The sequence below is a fragment of the Opisthocomus hoazin genome, chromosome 1 (genome assembly GCF_030867145.1).
Source record: "Opisthocomus hoazin isolate bOpiHoa1 chromosome 1, bOpiHoa1.hap1, whole genome shotgun sequence".
Taxonomy (NCBI): domain Eukaryota; kingdom Metazoa; phylum Chordata; class Aves; order Opisthocomiformes; family Opisthocomidae; genus Opisthocomus; species Opisthocomus hoazin.
In genome coordinates this window covers 93802190-93822568 of record NC_134414.1, presented here as the reverse complement: position 1 = coordinate 93822568, position 20379 = coordinate 93802190, and the positions used below count along the sequence as shown (strand labels likewise).

General features: G+C 39.5%; 1 protein-coding gene across 5 annotated transcripts in view; it reads left to right on the top strand.

Annotated features, from left to right (window-relative positions):
- KLHL15 (kelch like family member 15) overlaps window positions 1-16609 on the top strand; it is a 32054-nt gene extending 15445 nt beyond the window's left edge. For all 5 annotated transcript variants that reach the window (XM_075429789.1, XM_075429779.1, XM_075429768.1 and 2 more), the window contains one exon: window positions 9826-16609. In XM_075429789.1, the coding sequence (XP_075285904.1) occupies window positions 9826-10935 (1110 nt within the window). In that variant the 3' untranslated portion in view covers window positions 10936-16609. The remainder of the gene's footprint in view (window positions 1-9825) is intronic.
- The last annotated feature ends 3770 nt before the right edge of the window (window positions 16610-20379 follow it).

Below are 20379 nucleotides of genomic sequence, written 5' to 3'. Positions count from 1 at the left end.
TGTGAATGTACCAAATACAACCTGAGGTTGACTCTTACGGTTCAGCGAACTCTCTGTTCGCTATACAGTGGCTGGCTTGTCATATGTACTCTTATGTAATCTTTCTAATATGCATTTCTAAGATGCCTGTCATTTTAGTATGTAAATAACTTGTATAACTTAACTTTGCAAGTCACAGTAGGGATACTTTTGGCCTCTTAAGCCATTTTATTTCTTACATCACTTTTTTTTTTTTTTTAAGAGGTTTATAATCTGAGTGGGATGGCTTGTCCTTTTAAAAAAGAATTGATGAGCGACTCTAGATTTATACCTTGAGGCTGATGTACATTTGGAGTGAAGGTGCAGGCTGTTTGCTTACTCTGAACTGTCCTGGAAGAACTGCTTCTGAAGTATGACTAGATGCTCCTTTTGTTCCTCAGACCTTAAAATAGATGTAGATGTAATCGAAAAAATAAATGAAAAGATAAATGAAGTAAGGATTTGGGGAATAGTTAGAAAATAAAGGCAAGGTGTATGGGGAGAAGCACAAGTTCCACTATCCATGTTACACTTTCCTTTATTTGAAAGATATCCATGACTCCGTAAGCCTTGAGGTAGGTTGGAGATAAGTTAGAGGGCTTTTCTCCTAGGTCACTGACTTAATCTCTGTTTTACTGTAGAAAACCATATCATGATTTCCCCCTCATATACTGTTTAAGCTCCATTTGTTTCTGTGTGCTACTTAGATTGACGTGGTGTTTCAAAACCTCTGTCCTTAAAATTGAAAGGTTTTTTGTTGATGTCCAGTGTGTAGGGTTTGTTAAATTTCTAGCTTAAATCAGAAACTTGCTAATCACTAGGTGCATCAGCTGCTTTAGAGGTAGAATAAATAGCACATTATCTATATAGTATGTGCTTTCCTGTGCCTAGAAAATAGTAACTTCTGAGAAGATGTCATTGTAGTTTTATGTCAATGCGACTTTACCTTTGATAAATGTGTTCAACTTCTGGTTTTTTTCTTCTCATTTACCTCCATATCTAGTAATTCATATGTGTCTGATTCTACAACATTGCATGCTGAAGCTTAGTGTAAGAGTCATAGAATGGTTTGGGTTGGAAGGGACCTTAAAGATCATCTAGTTCCAAGCCCCCTGCCATGGGCAGGGACACCGTCCACTACACCAGGTTGCTCAAAGCCCCATCCAACCTGGCCTTGAACACTTCCAGTGAGGGGGCATCCAGAACCTCTCTGGGCAACCTGTTCCGGTGCCCCACCACCCTCATAGTAAAGAACTTCTTCCACGTATCTAATCGAAATCTGCCCTCTTTTAGTTTACAGCCATTATCCCTTGTCCTATCGCAGCAGGCCCTTCTAAAAAGTCCCTCTCCATCTTTCCTGTAGGCCCCCTTCAGGTACTGGAAGGCTGCAATAAGGTCTCCCCAAAGCCTTCTGCTCCAGGCTGAACAGCCCCAACTTTCTCAGCCTTTCTTCACAGGAGAGGTGTTCGAGCCCTCAGATCATTTTTGTGGCCTCCTCTGGACCCGCTCCAACACATCCATGTCTTTCCGGTGCTGAGGGCTCCAGAGCTGGACGTAGGACTCCAGGTGGAGTCTCACCAGAGCAGAGTAGAGGGGCAGAATCACCTCTCTTGCCCTGGTAGCCACGCTTCTTTTGATGCAGCCCAAGATGTGGTTGGCCGCCTGGGCTGCAAGTGCACACTGACAGATCATGTTGAGCTTTTCATCCACCAGTACCCCCAAGTCCTTCCCCTCAGGGCTGCTCTCAATCCCTTCATCCCCCAGCCTGTGTTGGTACCAGGGCTTACCCTGACCCACGTGCAGGACCTTGCACTTGGCCTTGTAGAGCCTCATGAGGTTCCTGCAGGCCCACTTCTCAAGCCTGCCAAGGTCCCTCAGGATGGCATCTTATCCCTCCAGCGTGTCGACCGCCCCACACAGCTTGGTGTTGTCAACAACCTTGCTGAGGGTGCACTCAATCCCACTGTCCATATCACTGACAAACATGCTAAACAGCACCAGTTCCCAAAACCAACCCCTGAGGAACACCACTTGTCACTGGTCTCCATTTGGACATTGAGCCTTTGACTGCAACTCTTTGAGCACGACAATAAAGCCAATTCCTTATCCGCCGAGTGGTCCATCCATCAAATCCATGTCTCTCCAATGTAGGGACAAGGATGTTGTGTGGGACAGTGTCAAATGGTTTGCTCAAGTCCAGGTAGATGACATCAGTTGCTCTTTCCTTATTCACCAACATGGTGACCACATCGTAGAAGGCCACCAAATTTGTCAGGCACGATTTGCCCTTAGTGAAGCTATGTTGGCTATCACCAGTCACCTTATTTTGCGTGTGCCTTAGCATAGGATCTGCTCCGTGATCTTGCTGGGCACAGAGCTGGGACTGGTCTGTAGTGGCCCGGGTCTTCCTTTTTTCCCATTTTAAGAACGGGGGGTATGTTTCCCCTTTTCCAGTCAGTGGGAACTTCACTGGACTGCCACAACTTCTCAGATATGATGGATAGTGACTTAGCAACTTTATCGACCAGTTCCTTCAGGACCCATGGATGCACCTCATCAGGTCCCATGGACTTGTGCATCTGCTGGTTCCTTAGATCAGGTTCAAGACCCTGATCTTCTCCTGCAGTGGGCAGTTCTTCATTCTCCCAGTTCCTGCCTTTGCTTTCTGTGACTTGATCTTCCGACACTGGGAGTGTCTAGTGGATGAAGTTAGTGGGACCCTCTTATCTTAAATAGGTGCTGCAATTGATATTTTTATGTCTAAAGGTTATTGCTGAGTTGCATAGATTTGCTGCCAGTATTCTTTATGTGCTGAGCGTCTCAATTTTGGCGTATAGATTGTTGGCTTCACTCTGGTTTTAGAGATTAGATTGGAGTCAGATTCCAGCTTGACTGTGATAATTTGCCATGCCAGTTTCTAAAAACGGAACAGCAAAATACTCAATTTGAGAGCATTGGCCTTGCTGCACAGAGGCAATGTTGTTTTGTCTTTATGTGGTTGGCCTGAAAAGCAGTGAGTGATTTGTAGCACTTGCAGAACAGCCCTTCAAAGCCCTATACTGGTACTGACAGGTTTTCGTATTGGTCATGGGGATGTAACTAAGTAACAACACATGCTAGAAGAAGGGAAGGTTAAGTATAGCAGCCTGTCCAACGCTATGTAAACGATGTTTAGTTGCAAAGTTATTTTACTTGCTACTGTTTTAGAGACATACATGTGACTTTTTGACTGAATTTTGATTTGGAATAAGTTGTCAACAAACATTATCAAAATGTTAACACAGGGTTCTAATTGTGCTTAGAATATGGCCAGAGTTAAGTAGATGTGAAAATAATAAGGATGCTAGTAAGTAGGACTGATGGATCTTTAGTTTTGATTCAGCTTAATCTCTAGTAAAATATCTTTTTTTTTTTTTAAGTGAAAGGAAGAATTTGCTCTCTAGAAGTCTGATACAGAAACCATCATTATTCATTGAAAAGGTGTAGCATAGCTTCTGTATTCCTAGTAGTTGAGTTTGAGTTGCATCACTTGCACATTCAGAATCAGCAATTTTCTAAAACTTAAATTAGCACAATTTTGTAACCTTTGAAATAGTTCTCTGCTTATGTGGCTGGAGATGATAGTTGCATTATGAGCCATCCAGATTTTTCTGTGTCTTTTTACTACCCCATATAATAACATGTTAAGATTTAGTTACCAAGTGTACAAATAATAGATGTTTAGTTTGAGCACCTCAAAAGTAGCCTTTCTTTGTGGTTTTGAAAGCTTTTTTCTAAAAGCCCAAGTAACAAAAATAAAAATAGAGCAGTAGCTATAAATGACTGGGGGGGGGAGCTATATACTGAAGTCAAACTTGTGTTACAGAACATTTACCTTGCATTTCATTGCTCCTTCTGCAGCTTTTTAATTTGCTTAATTCTTTTAAGGGTGGGCAAAAGATGGTGACCATAACATGTGATACATCTGGTCTTCTGGGGGGATCACTTTTTAGATTAGAAACTAACCGCTTACATTTTTGTCTTTACTTTTTCACAGAATATAGATGGAAAATTTTGAAACTCGCATAGCTGCTCCAACTAGAAAAGCATGCATTGCAATACAGCTGAAAAATAGGCAATAATAAATAACTGCATTCATTTGGAAAGCCCCGAGTTTTTACTGTTTTACTGATTCAAAATGAAGAAGATAAAATGAATTAAAGCTCTAGTTTACTATAGCTGGAGGGATGGTGGTGATTTTGGTGGTCTTGATTTTTTTGATATTGACTACCTAGGGAGTGAGTAGAGAGGTGGATGTTTCTAATTGTTCTCCATCTTCTTTTTAATGGAATGGCACAGCTGATTTTGTTTACCCTGTTCCCTGTCTGTGTAGCTAAAAGTCTAACACTGAACCACTGTAACTGGTAGAAGATACGAGATAGTTCTCATGAGAGTTCTTTGGTGAGCTCTTACATTAGCTCTGTGTCCCAGCAGAACTTCTGTGAGAAGGTTTTGTGCAGAAAACTGAAGAGAAAGACTTGGAAAGAATGTAAAAAATCACATGAACAAAGCATCAGTACTTGGATTAAATTCCTTTTTTACACTAAGACTGGGGTTGGTAAGGAAGTCCAGTTTAAACTTTCTTTGAGACCCTTCAGCAAGATAACAGAATAGTCTTTCTTTAAACTTTGAAAATACTGTGAAGTATTTATATTTTTTTATCAAATCAGAGTTGATGATGTACTCTTAAGGCACATTTGTTTTACTTCAAGGTTCATCACGGTTAGTGTACATTTCCATCTTTTTTGGATGTTTTGCAGAAACTTGTGAGTGTTCTCTCTAATGGATTATGTTGGTGATTAGGGGTATGTTCCTTCTAGAGCTTCTCCATTTGAACTTCACAGGAAAATCAGTCTGTTGATAAGCACTTAGATATTTGTTGATCAACGGCTTGTTGCTACTTACGGGTAATGGCAGAAGCCTACTTTTGAACACTGAGGGCTTCCCTTCAGCGTGTTTTGGGTGTCAGATAGCAATTCCCACAAAAGGCTTGCTGAAGGCAATGTTCTTTAACCTACTAAAACTAAAATATATGCACAACTTACAGTTGTATTTTAATACCTAAACACCTAAATTTTAATGCTGCCCTTTCTCTTTATTATGGGCTGAATAGGGCTTTCAAACAGTTCAGAAAGATTTCACACAGACAGTGTGTGAATGTGAAAGTGGACAGACTAAACTACATTTGCTTTGTCTTCATTTGCATCAAGGAGGAATAAGCAGTCTGTACTTTCATATAGGCATATGCTAACATTCGTGTTAGACCATCATTTGAGCCTCAGGAGAGGTACCGCTCCTGTATGGCAGAGGTTGTGCTAGTGAAAGGTGGAAGGCTAGAAACACTGATATTTTTCCTCAACAGCAAAGCGTAGGAAGGCTCCAACTACCTTTTCTTACCAGAATTTAGTCTGTCACTGTTTTGATTTTTGGGGGGGGAGGTGTGATGGTGTCTGAATACTGCAAGAATTGCTAGCGCTTACGTATTTGTATGTTCACCTTTTCAAGATGGTGCTTGTAGATCACTTCTCCATGAACTTCACGGAATCATAGAATGCTTTGGGTTAGAAGGAAGCTTTAGAGGTCATCTAGCCCAACCCCACTGCAGTGAGCAGGGACATCTTCAACTAGAGCAGGTTGCTCAGAGCCCTGTCCAACCTGGTCTTGAATGTTTCCAGGGATAGGGCCTCCACTATGTCTCCGGGCAACCTGTGCCACTGTTTCATCACCCTCACTGTAAAAAATTTAGTCCTTATAGCCAGTCTGAATCTACCCTCTTTTAGTTTAAAACCATGACCCCTTTGTCCTATCGCAACAGGCCCTTCTAAAAAGTCCCTCTCCATCTTTCTTACAGACCCCCTTTAAGTACTGAAAGGCCGCAATAAGGTCTCCCCAGACCCTTCTCTTCTCCAGGTTGAACAGCCCCAACTCGCTCAGTCTTTCCTCACAGGAGAGGTGTTCCATCCCTCAGATCATTTTTGTGGCCTCCTCTGGACCCACTCCAACAGGTCCATGTCTTTCTCATGCTGAGGGCTCCAGAGCTGGACGCAGGACTCCAGGTGGGGTCTCACCAGAGCGGAGGAGAGGGGCAGGATCACCTCTCTTGCCCTGCTGGCCACACTGCTTTTGATGCAGTCCAGGATATGGTTGGCTTTCTGGGCTGCAAATGCACACTGACAGATCATGTTGAGCTGCTTATCGTCAAACACCCCCAAGTCCTTCTCCTCAGGGCTGCTTTCAGTCCCTTCATCCCCCAGCTTGTGTTGGTACCAGGGCTAGCCCCGACCCATGTGCAGGACCTTGCACTTGGCGTTGTTGAGCCTCATGAGGTTCACATGGCCCACTTCTTGAGCTTGTCCAGGTCCTGCTGGATAGTATCCAGTCCTTCAGGCGTGTTGACCTCACCACTCAGCGTGGTGTCATCTGCAAACTTGCTGAGGGTGCACTTTTCCTCTCTAAGTCATTAATGAAAATGTTCAACAGCACCGGTCCCAGTACGGACCCCTGAAGGACACCACTTGTCACTGGCCTCGATCTGGACATAGAGCTGTTGACCACTACCCTCTGGCTGCGACCTGCCAACTAATTATTCATCCGCCAAACAGTCCACCCGTCAAATCCGTCTCCCATTTACAGAGAAGGGTGTTGTGGGGGACCGTGTCAAAGGCCTTACAGAAGCCCAGACAGATGACATCCGTAGCTTTTGCCCTGATGTAGTCACTCCATTGTAGAAGGCCACGAGGTTGGCTGTCTCAAATCACTTCCCTGTCCTCCATGTGCCTTAGCCCAGCTTCTAGGAGGACCTATTCCATGATCTTCCCAGGCACTGAGGTGAGGCTGACAGGTTGGTAGTTCCCAGGGTCCTCCTTCCTACCCTTTTTAAAAGTGGGCACAATGTTTCACTTCCTCCAGTCACCAGGGACTTCGCCTGACTGCCATGACTTTTCCAGTATCATGGAGAGTAGCTTAGCAACTACATCAGCCAATTCCTTCAGGACTCTGAGATGCATTTTTGTCAGGTCCCACAGACTTACGTATGCGTTGTATGTCTTACATATGTATTTCAGACTTCAGTCTTAAAGAGTTGTTTATAACTGGTAGTTGCATTTGCTTCTTGATGTCTTTAGGGTTTAAGGTAAGAGACTGAGGCTTTGCTTTGATGTTAGTGCCTTTGTTAAGACAAGCAGTAGTGAACTGCTAATAGGTTGATTCCCTGATCTTGAAATTCTGTCTCTGGAATTAGAGATAGGCTTTGTTTCCTTTGCATGCTCTCATGGGGTAAGATTTAGGCTATGTGAAGGAACAGAGTGGTGAGGATATATGAGGCTTATTTTAATTCCGGTTTCTGGCTGGCATTTCGATCTCTAGATCTAAAGACAGACTTGTAAATGTTGAGGGGGGGGAAGAAAAACATTTTCCAGCTCTGCCAGGCTTTGCTGGCACACTTCATGTTGTAAGCATGTTGATCCTGTTGTCTTCCATAATTATCTAAGAAAACTTGAAATGCATATAGGTGGAACAAAAATCATTGTTGTTTAATTGCAAAAATGAGAGCTTCAGTGTGGGAATGCATGAAATGGTCATGCTGTTTTAGAATTTGAAAGTTACTTTGAAGGATAAAGTAACTCACTGACAATTCTTTGTTATTTTAACTTCCTGTTTTATCTTTTGTAACCTTTGAGACTTTATATATTGTACCATTTTTCTGTGCTGTGATTCTCCCCAACACCCCTCCCCTAGCATATTTTCTGGAATTTATGCTCAATCTTTTCAGTCAGACAAGGTATATGGTTTATTCTAACAAATGCCAAATGAGCAGATCTCCTGTGTTTGTGTGATATATTCTTTATTTGCAGTAAGAAAATACATCTGTTACTCCCCAGAAGAGTTGGGCTTACTGTGGGTGCTTTATAAGCACTATACCTGAGTAAACTTGTTTGCTCCATCATCACCCCCAGTAACAATGGTAGAAAGAAGGTGGATGTTGCCCCGAGAACAATATATGCAATCTGCACATGACCATCCTCTTTTCTGAAGCAAAGATAAGTTAAATTTATCAAAATAGAGTGGGGGAAAGAAAAAGTGTAAATAAAAATATCAAATCAGTGTAACTCTTGCGCTATACAGTGCTTTGCACTGATAGGTCAGTATTCAGGGTTTTTGGAAAATCTGGCATGTAAAACAATCTCAAAATCAGTGTGAATCATATCTAATAATAACAGTTCAAAAGACTTTTGAACATGTTTATCTGACAGCAGAAGGTCTTAATGACTGTACAAGGAAGAGAAATGATAGAAAGCCAACAAAATTTCAGCAGTACATGTTTATTGAATAAGCAACTAATTTATTCACAAGATACAAAGAACATTCGTTTCCAAATTGATATTTGTGAAAACTCATACCACCACCCCTTAGGTAAGTGGTGGTACAGGCTTTTGTCCCTTGGGACAGGGAATAGGAGGAGGTCAGGGAACAGATACTGAAAAATAGTAGCTTCTGATGTTATCTTGTGGTCGCTTTGAGATTTCAGACTGGCCTGAAGTTTTTTCAGAACATTGCTTCTCTTTTGAGAGCTGGTGGGAACTGAAGACATTCGGGGTGTTTGAAAGCAATCCGGTTTTATGTGAAAGAAAGTGGGACTTACGATGAAATCTGACAGAGGATTTGTGGATTTGGCAATATCTAGCGGATTTTTATTAGTTTTAGAAGTGTAATTCAGAATGCTGCATTAGACTAGGCTGTACAGGAAGAGTGAAGCCTCTTTGAAGAGAATCACATGGTGACCTGAGGGCTGTCTGGAGCTAGATTTATTAAAATGTTCAAGACAGGGATGTGTTTTGCTGTTGTCTCAGAACCAGTATCAGGAACTTAAATTGGCTTAGACAGTAGGAGGGGTCCTGGAAAGGTAAATTCTTACAATCTCCCGTGTCGTGTCCCCCCCCCCCCCCCCCCCCAATCCAATAAAACTGAGCAGGGATAGCTCTTTTCAGATTGAGATGGTATCAAGAAGGAGCACTTCACTCCTGTCTGGTAATTCGAAGGTTCTGACTCTCACCTAGGAAGTGGAAGTTCAAACCTACCTCCACAATTTACCAGATAAATGCACAACCAAGGGATTGTAGGTTGAGGTCTTTTCCTCTTCTGTTAAAGGTGTTTGTTAACATGTGGAGACTGAGGGAGGGAAACCATACGGTAACTATCATGACGAGTGGTTAGTGCAATCATGTGTTGTGAAGGAAGGGGTTTGGGTACCTTCCGTTCCCACCCCACCCCAATTAAATAGCCCTGTAAGCAGACCCTACCATTTGGGAGTACCTGCTTGGGCTTGGTTGTGAGAATTCAGCAGAAATAAAACTAGGGTAGACCTTTGTAAATGCAGAATGGGTGTGTACAATATTTTTCAAAACCAGGAAAACAGCACGTTTTTAATTTAGGCACTTCATGGATTAAGCAGAAGATGAACAGAGGCTTTTTTGGGGAGAAGGGATAATGATTTTTAGACTTGGGGATTTCAATTGTGCCTAATTCCGGCTTAAATTCTGCATGTGAGTATTCTGCTGAAAATGTTAGTCACTGCTGTTAATCACTAAATTGCCTTGTGGATTTTGAATAACAGTACATTAGCTTAAGCCTCTGTGCACAAATGCATTTGCTCTCAAGATTGCCTGAATGAAACTAAGAAAAATAATCTTCTAATGTCAGATAGTCATTTAGGTTTTCTGGATTGTTTCTCTTGGACAGAATTTTAATATGTTTTAAATGTATTCATAGGTAAAAACATCAGAGTTTTATCGATACTCCCGGCAGCTGCGACATGAGGTTGACCAAGCCATGAATTACTTTCATAGCGTTCACCAACAGCCTTTGATGGAAATGAAATCGAACAAAATTCGTTCTGCCAAACCCCAGACTGCAGTATTTAGAGGAATGATAGGACACAGTATGGTAAACAGTAAAATTCTTCTCTTGCACAAGCCAAGGGTCTGGTGGGAACTAGAGGGTCCTCAAGTACCTTTACGACCAGACTGCCTTGCCATTGTGAATAACTTTGTGTTCCTATTAGGTGGGGAAGAGCTGGGGCCAGATGGTGAGTTTCATGCTTCATCCAAAGTGTTTAGATATGACCCAAGACAGAACACTTGGTTACGAATGGCAGACATGTCTGTTCCACGTTCTGAGTTTGCTGTTGGAGTTATTGGGAGGTATGTTTATGCAGTGGCTGGGAGAACCAGGGATGAAACGTTTTACTCGACTGAACGGTATGATATTACTGAAGATAAATGGGAATTTGTGGATCCCTATCCAGTCAATAAATATGGACACGAAGGGACTGTGCTTGGTAACAAGTTGTTTATCACTGGTGGAATTACATCATCTTCAACTTCTAAGCAAGTGTGTGTGTTTGATCCCAGTAAAGAAGGGACAGTAGAGCAGCGAACAAGGAGAACTCAAGTGGTCACTAACTGTTGGGAGAACAAATGCAAAATGAATTATGCAAGATGCTTTCACAAAATGATTTCTTATAATGGTAAGCTTTATGTCTTTGGTGGTGTCTGTGTGATCCTGAGGGCCTCCTTTGAATCTCAAGGATGTCCTTCTACAGAGGTTTATGACCCAGATACTGATCAATGGACTATATTGGCTTCTATGCCAATTGGTAGGAGTGGTCATGGTGTAGCTGTTCTGGACAAACAGATAATGGTTCTTGGAGGCCTTTGTTACAATGGTCATTACAGTGATTCAATTCTTACCTTTGATCCAGAGGAAAACAAATGGAAAGAAGATGAATATCCGAGGATGCCGTGCAAGCTGGATGGCTTACAAGTCTGCAGCTTGCACTTTCCTGAATACGTTTTGGAGCATGTTAGACGTTGCAGCTAAAACAGAATGAACAACCCAATGAAATACAGAAAGCTATACCTAATTTGTCAAAAAAAATACAATCAGTTGATTTCCTTCAGAGACATTACCTTGTGTGTAAGAACAACTGCTAAATGCTTAAGAGATTAAGCATGTAAGAGATGTACAGGGAGTGTACTTACCAAGTTTATTAGAAAAGCTGGTAGTTGGTCTGATATTGTAAAAGCTTTGGTTTTTTTAACAAACATAATTGTAAGTAGGGGAAAGAAAAATATATTTTTGAGTGTGCTTGTTTTTTTGGTAACATTTTATGTCCATAGTGCTTTCTTCCTTTTTTTTTATGGCCATTATACCACTATGCTTCTGAAATCAGCATAGAATTTGTGGAAAGAAGAGAAGAAAGACTTTATTTTTATTTTTTAATTGAGCGTCAAAATAAAACTGTTCATCTGTGCTAGGGTACAACCAGGTATAAAATAACAAAGCTAAACCATTTCTGTATTCTATGTTGGTGTTTTGGATGCTTTTCCCATTAATTGCAAAGTATTCTCAAATCTACTAGGTGTTTTTGTTTTCCCTTTTCTACGTTGAAGAATAATCTTATTCCCTTTGCATGACCTTTTTCCTGGTTTTGTATAGTAGTACCAGTAAGTCTGCCAAAATGCAAATTACAGATTTTCTACTAAATTGAAAACAAAACATTTTTGTTATCAAAACACTGTTTCTATGCTGCCTTCTATTGTCTGCATTGTGTTTGTTGGCGAGTAACAAATATATACACACACGCGTGTACACTGTAAAAACTATATTGAAATACATCTTTTTATGTGCAGTTACAATATTATATTTGAAGTAGTGCACAGATTCAGCCATATCTGTTGATTTTAAGTTATAGTACTATCCTTTAATTAGCTAAGTAATTTGAAGATCTTAAGTAACTGGAGGCCTCATTTGGTATCAAAGCATCTTATCTTTAGTATATACTGATTGATTCAGTAACTTTAAACTCTTTATATTGATGCTACATAATGAGCTGTTGATAATTTGTTCTTTTATAAATTATTTTTTAAAAAGTAAACACATCTTACCTGAGTTTCTTTTGTGTTTGAATGTGCTGCCCACTTTTATTTTTTTTGTAAATGGAAAATGTCAATAAGCAAATGTTCAGCACTGTTTCAACCCACAGTTATTTTCAGAACTGGATATACTACAGTTTATTCTCAGTACTTTGCTTGTACTTCAGTACGAGTACTCTGTTTATACTCGTATTGATGTGGTACGATCTTTTATTATTATTTTAATTATCAACTGCTATGAACTACTGTGTTTTGAAAATGTGGAGTTAGGTGGTTGGATGGTTAGCACCATTTATGTTTCTTTTACAAAAAATCCCACACAACTATAGCTACTGACCTTAGTGTGCCTGAATCGAGGTGGTGCAAGAGGGCTTTGAATAACTCCATTGTGTTAATGTGCAGATATTGCTGACAATAGATTGGTAAGAATTATCTGCCAAGACATAAATAATAACAGTAATTACATTCTGATTATTTTTAATGATGTGAAATTAGCCACTTCTAGAATCTAAAAGGGAGATTTGGAGAAGTTGAAGGCTCACACTTAGTTCAGATGTGTAGGGGCAAAATGCTGAAACGTGCACCTGCATATTTTGTAAAATCTTTTGCTGCTGTGTTTCACTTAAAGCAATAGACTTGACTTTATGTGCAGCAATGCAAAACTACTTTGTTCAGCATCTTCCAGTCAGAAATCACTGTAGAAAAGGAATGTACAGTACTCAGGGAGTTCAAAAGAATGCACTTACAAAAGGACCAAAATCACCCTAAATTTCCTATGTTAAAAAGAACACCTACTTGCCTAAACGAAGTTTGAAATCATTGATAGAAGTTAAAATCCTCATACCTGTATTTTGATATTTTTGTAATAATTATGTTCTGGGTTGAGATGTGAGAATTTGGAACTATATGGCAAGTCGTCAGATTTTTTAATTAGAAGTGATTTATTGAGTATTTTCTTTCTGTATGTTTTAACAGAAAGAGAGAATGTATGCCATCATAGCTGTAGTGGTAAGTTACTTACACCAGTAGTGAGTGGACCAAATATTGATATTCAGCCTTCTGATGCAGACTAGTTTGCGGTTAAATTTAAGTCTTTTTTAAATCAAAATTTAGTTTACCGAATTAGAAATCTAATTTACTTCCTTAACAGCTTAACTTAAAGCCAGTGTGGTTTATGCTAAAACCTCAGTTTCACTGTGAGACTTGTGTGTACATTACCCTGCACGGGTGCAGAGACAAACTGACTCACGTAGGTGCTGGCTGTGTGCAAATAAAAAGGTTCTACTGTACATGGAATATCGGGGCACAATGAAACAACAAGGTATATTTTATTGTTTTTATTCTTTTTGTCACCAGCTTGTTTCTCAATAAGTTTATGGGGCAGCAAAAATTAATGCTGTTTGAGTAGGCTTTCATGGGCATGCTATGTGTAGTGCGGAGTACTTCACTTTCCTCCAGGGCCAGTCTGGGGAATGGACGTGGTTCTCGATATCTGGTCTTCCATGATTCAGGTGCGGTACAGAGACATGGCCAAGACTTTATCAAAAATAATGGTAAGGATAGGGGTGTCTCAAGGTAACCTTTTGAGTCTGCATTTAAGCACCTTCTGAAGTTCTGTGCGCTAAGCAACTGCCGCTAAAGTAATTGGTGAGTATTTCTACTTGAAATGTGAAGAACCAGATCATTTTTAGGTGCTCCTTTTTTAAGTTCGTATTTATCTTCAGGCACCTAGTTCTGAAAGATCTTGTTCAGGATTGAAATAGCAATTATTCTGTGAAATTCTAACTTGAACTGTTGGTTTCAGCTTCCCTGACGTTGTGTCTTCATTGAGAAGCTGGCTGTAACCTTTCAGCATTAGGAGTGATTGGAATTGCTTGGATTTTGAACGTGTAGAGGAATGCGAGAATGTTTTGTTAATTTACATTTCTACCATTCTTTCATTGTTTCAAACATGAAATATGAAATTGGCTTACATTCTCTTTTCCATTGCAGTGGAACTTTTGAGGCAGTTATTTTTGTTACTTCATGTATCAGAGGGATATTTTTCTTTTCTTTTTTTCTGATTGAAAGTTTCTTTTTGTGATTGGTTTTAGGGTTTAGCTCCAGCTAATTTAGTGCTTAAACAAAAACAAAACTAGGGTAGCTAATAAGAATTGCCTATTACTATAAAATTTTGAGCATTATGATCAGATTTAAGATGAGTTTTTAAAACATTTAAATGCCTCTTATTTGTCAAGGAAAAGGTAAGTTACGATCTTTGATTATTTATTAAGTTGAGGGGGTGGGGTGTTCTGTTCCCGCCCCAACCATAATGAAATACCAGCAAATCTAATCTCATCCACATATTTAAAATTTAGCAGGACCTGCTTTTAAGCAGCAAGTGTACTTGCCTTTTCTTGAAAAGGTGGACATAGTGAGTTACAGTCTAGGGTTTTTTTTTTCACATTTATAGCAAAAATGTATCAGCTTCGTGTCTTAATTTAGCAAGTAGCTCCAGGAGGAAATTTTGTTTTCAAGTGAGCCAGAAGAGACAAAAAGCATAGTGCTCCTGTGAAGGGGTTGGACACTGCCAGTTCCTATTGCCCCTGCTGCTATATCGGTTTTTAGGGGACGGATAATTTTTTTCAAAGTACTGGATAAGGAAAAAATAGCTCATTTTCCCCTGCAACGTGTTGGTAGTAGTTTCATAGTGGGAGGCGTCGAGTGGCAAAAAAACCTTTTCAAACTTTTTTCCCCAGTGATTCAGCTGGAGGAAGGCAGTACTTGGTTTTACAAAGGCTCTGCCATTTCAGAAAGCACTGCTAGCGAGAGAGGCGAGTGGCAGCACAGGAGCTACCTGGCAACCTGCTTTTGTGTTACTTTTTTTGAAACGTGTGGATGCCCTACTTTCTGCAGTATGATAGCAGTCCTGTTATAACTATCTCTAAGGGTTTGTGACTTTAATATTTCTCTGGTTTCTGAGATTTGCAGACATTTTTCTTGAGGACCTCCTGCCTTACAAACCCAAGTGCTGCATTTTTTTCATGCTGATAATATGATAACTACTTGCATCAGGGATGAAGCTTCACTTGACGCTCAGGAAGCAAAGGATAACTTTCAGCAGGTACAAATTCAAATTGGTTTAAAAAGAAAAACGTTGCCTAACTCATTATGTCCATTCTTTTGCAAAAGGAAGGTCAGCGTTATGGGGAGATACTAATGGCTCTTTAAACTTCAAAGCTTGTGTCAGCGTTTATATGACAAAGTCTTTTTAGAAATAGTCACATTTGTAGCAGTATTTTTGCCTTTTTAATATATTTTTCTTTACAAAAAAAAAAATTCCAAAAACTAGTGAATTGGGCCCCTGATTCTTGTAACACTTCAAGTGTGTAATTCACATCTGAACAGTCCAATATGAAGAAAACGGAAACCTGTAAGGTATTTAAAAGAAAACATAAAAGCACAAATGTTGTTAAACCTGTGCTTAAGTGTTTATAGGGTTGGGGACATCAAAGAAAACATCCATCCTGCTCTCCTTCCATTAATAAAAATACAGAGGGTGAAGTTACTTAAATAAGTGTGGTCCATCACATGTGTCAGGGCTCACTGAAGGAGAGTGGGGAGAATATAACTGGAAAGCACGTGTAATCTATTTAAAACAAAGCTTGCCAGTGTCCTGTAGCTAACATTGTGAGATTTTAATGTTTGTAAAACAATCTGAAGCTGCTTAAAATAAATACTGATGACTACTTTTGCATCTGTATTTTTGAAAGTTGGTGAGCAACTTTAAAATTTCCATTTGTGTGGGTAAACTTCATAAAACTGACTTGTTTTGAGCACAGCTTTCCTGGGTTTTCCTTTTACTAAATTTTTTTTTTCACTTCCCAAATTTGAATTAATGTTTATATAGTCTTTTAAAAATGACTTTCAAAGATAAATTTCAAATACCTTTTGGAGTAATATTAAGTTGGTAGCTAGGGGAAAACCACTTCTATTTGCAGATGGTAGTTTTTATTTATGGCTTTAGTAGAAAACCTTATTGCAAGTCTAGAAAATACAGTGTTATGTAGGACTTAGTGGGCTTTTGTTACCTCAGTAGGACCCACCTAACTTTTATGCCAGTTCTGGGAACAGGTGAAGGGAAGAGTGAGCTATGTTTTTATTTTAAATATTTTTTTCCCTATATATTGTTATTTTTGTAGATCTTTTTAAAATAAATTATTATATGCTGGAGATTGCAATTCCACTGTAGTATCCCACTTGATTTCAGTGTACAATATCGGATTGTTTGTATTGAAAAGAATGTATTTGATAAGTATTTGATAAGTTACCAGGAAAAGTTATTTTCAAATTGTGCTGTGTTTGTGTCTAGCAATTGGAAATACTTTTCCTATAGAAAATTATGTATATGACCTCATATGTACATTTGGATTAAATGTCTAATGACTACCCCAGGGCTGCTATAAACTTCTCCAAATAATTTAAGAATTTCCTCTTTTTAACTGTTTTAAAGCCTTTTTTCTTGTCTTTTTGGCAGAAGGTAATTTTCCCTGGCTATGGGTACAGTATGCTCAGACTTGCATATGCACTCTGTTCGGTTTTTAAACGGAAAAAATGTATAAAATGTGTATAAAGAAAAGTGTAAATAAAATATTTTTAATCTTTAAACACTTTTGTGTAAGCTTTGTGATACTTAAAGTGTAGTGGACCTGGATTACTTTCTACAGGATTTCAGACATTACTTGTTAAGCAACTCTTAAAAAATGTTAATTGTTGCTATAATTCATGATGTTGTGTTCAGGTTATCTCAACAAGAAAAGCAGGGTGTCCTTATATAGCATCAAGCTCCTATCTTTAGCTGTATTTCATAATCTTCCCAATTTTAATTGCTGTAGTGCATTCATGTGTCTACTCTGTGTTTCAAGCTTGAAATAATGTTCTGAGTTGCCTTCATTTGTAACTCACTGTCAAAGCATAAATTTAATTGATACGACTGAAAACTGAAGCCAGCCTTTTCATGTTAGTCAGCGGCCGGGAGAAGAGACGTTCCCCGCTATCAAATACACGGAATTGAGGGCTCTCACGTTTATCACGCACTTGGACTTTGGAGTGCCAGAAGTCCAAGACGTATGGCTCTGTTTCTCATAACAGGGAGGGGAAACTTCATTTCAGAATTAAAGTGTCTGATTAGAACAACATTCAATACCAAGAATGGGGAGGTGGCGTGCAGGTAAAACAGGAGATTATGATATTTTCTCAAGCAGTGTGGTGAAAGCCTTCCTTGTCAGTCCCGTGGCAGGCGTTTCCGTTTCTCTGCAACTCTCTTGCTGTCAGATCAAAGCCCCTGGTTTAAAAATAGTGTTTTAATTTTATTTTCATACTTAGAATTACTTAAACTTGATTTGCATGAAGTAATGATGTTTTATTCCCTTCCCTCTTTGGTAACTTGACTTCATCCTACACCAAGTAGTACTGTTTAATGGGAGAATGCTGTGAATGAATTTGTGCGGGTCCCAGTGGGATGTGTCACAGGAGGAAGCGCCTGTTTTAATTGTGATGTGTCCCCATTTTTTCATTCCAAAGGAGACCAAATGTAGTAGCCTGATATAGTGGAAGAGAAGATGACAGCAATTTTTTCACACTGTAAGTGTTATTTACAATTATTTTTATTCACCTTTTTAACTTTCCTTCTCTATGTAAGCCAGATTGTATTTTTGGGAATACCTTTCTTCCACCATGCTACACTGGCCGACTTGACTTGCTTGTTAGCACCTCTGTAGCTAATTGGGAATCTCAAATAATGGTTCCATCATTTCACTAAGGAGAGCTCTCACATTTCAACTGGTTCATAGTTGCTCATATCAAATTCTTCACTTTTTTGGAATATGTGGCCTTATTTTTTGGCTGTAGTTCAGTCATCTGTGTTCACTTGTTTTGTGGGATACGAAATTAATGGTAGTTTGTCAAAGGGTTTTTTCAGTTAATTCCTTCCAGATTCTTTGGTATAAGTTACCCAACCTCGTTGGCTTTAAATTCCTAATTTCAACAGATGTTCCCCCTTTGTTTTGGGTTTGGGGGTTTTGGTTTTGTGTTTTTTCTGATTCCATCAGCTTCATAATGTGGAAAGGAAGCTGTTGCTTTGGGTGTTGCACAGATTCTGTATTAGTTCTGTACCTTTAGAGTTTGTAACATACTTGTGGGCACATGATCTTCCCCGCAGCATTTAGCCTGTCAAGTCTTACTGATGTTTCAGTGTTGTCTGTTCATCAGCGTGCCGCCTTGTCCAATGCAACTTTCTTGGCATGTGCAAAATTTTCCTTCTTTCAAGGGAGAGGGTAGGGAGTATGTGTAAAGACAGCTTTAATTTATTATTTTCATTAACACTTTCCACTTTTACATTCAGTGGCACTGACAGGTGCTTTAGGTGATGTTTACAGGTAAAAATAAACCTCGTCATGGTCTCTGTTTAAGTACTCAGTGACTCTTCAGTCAGCTATCCATTGGAATGCACGCTAGCATTCTGCATCACGTGCTGAGTGCCAGGCCTTCTAGGTTGATGCTATGTAGTCCTTGAGGAACTAAAAAAAATTATATTTGCCATGTATCTGATGTCTGTCAAATGTGTCCCCTGGTGATGTCACCCTTTGTAGCAGTTCTGCTGTATTATGGATAAATGTTGCTCAATAAGTGGTGCTGAAAAAGATACTTCTTTTTTAATGGATAGATGGCTTTAATGGTTAACCCTTTTATTGCACTGTTTAATTTTACCAGATAGATACATGTTTGGCCTAAACTGGCAGCCCCCTTTCCCACACCCATTTCAGTGCATCCTCAGGCATGTTCTAAGTATTGGTTTGTTTGCGCTTTTTTGTCGTGTGGCTCATCTCACAAGTTTGAGTTACACCATCCATATAATTATTTTTCTGTGTGAGAATCTTTATCTCTTGTTGTGAATTGTGCACGTTATGGGTCTGTTTATATGTATTTGAGTACGACTGACGAGACTTTCTGACTTTACCATGCCTTCTTTGTCAAAAGAATTGCATAATGCTAACTGAAACCAAGTATTTCCCCCATGCTTTACTTCCATAGTCTCAGCGGAGAAATCCCAAGGTGGTCAGTGTATTCCTCTGCCTTCCCAGACTGCAGAAAACATACAAAATGCATGGGATTGTACTTGTGATACTGGTGCAAATGCAAGGCATGGCCTAAGCACTTTCCCCTTTGTTGGTGTAGTGGTGGCCTTTAGAATCACTCCTGGAAAGCAAGAAATTGCTCTGCTGACTTCTTGCAACTCTCGAAAAGCCCTGTTGGCTAATTTATTCCCAGAGTGGAGTTGTAGTGACTCCTGGTATCCTTGGTCAGCTGTGGATGTTCCATGGGATTTGCCTTGTGTAACACATGCTCTCACTTGTTCCTCTGGCTCTTACAGGTAGTTCTGCCAGGATTTTTTTTACCTAACGCACATGCCAACTTGATACCAAGACCTTATTTTAACTTCCAGTGATAATTTTTAGCATTATAATAAAACCCAAATTAAGTTTCAGAAGAAGACATTTTAGAGTGAAGACCTTTCTTCCCCATCCTGATTCTCAGTTCATTTATTGCAATGAGAAAGAGTTACTGTCAATTAATAGATTTTCCTTCACTGTTCCTCCGGACAGATTATCCAAAACAGTTAAAAAGAATTACGTAGTCGGAAAAAAATAGGTGAAGCTAATTAACTAAACTATAGGTTTTCATTTAGTGACTTTTTATAGTCTTAAACTTGGGAGCTGATCTGGAAGTGTTTTAGCTGATTTCTGAAAGAGATGGATTTAGGCTCAGTACTGTTTTCTGAAAACAAGGGGAGTGAGGCTGACCTCTATATAAATTAAACTAAATATTCCAGCCAAAGAAATCTCAGTACAAAATTGTTAACGCCCAGATAATCAACCAGCTGTTCCTTGCAGAAGTTAGGAACCGTACAAAATAATCACAGTTGCTCAGTTTTAGTTTTGTCCTAACTTTGCAGTGCATAGATTTTTATTTTTCCCATGGTAAAAAATAATTAAAAGAACGTATGTTTTGCTAAACTTGTAAAACCGGTGTAGGAAGCCCTGTTTTCAGATTTGCAGCCTTGTTCAAAGCCAGGCAGAATGGGTTAAAGCGACTAGAAGAGTTAGCAATTTTCCAGTGCCTTAACTTCTGAAGATCTATGCATTTGCTGTGGATGGAAATCGTCCAGTATACTCCAGAGATAATGCCTGGGACCATTTTGCTGCTTCGTCTTCCTATTCTTCCGTAACAATAGATTGATCCTCAGGCTTTTCAATTCGTGAAATTGCCATCCCTTGATGTTCAGAGAAGTCACTCCTTTTTGTAACATCCCGTTTCTGTACCTGCATAATACCATGCATTGTTAAACACA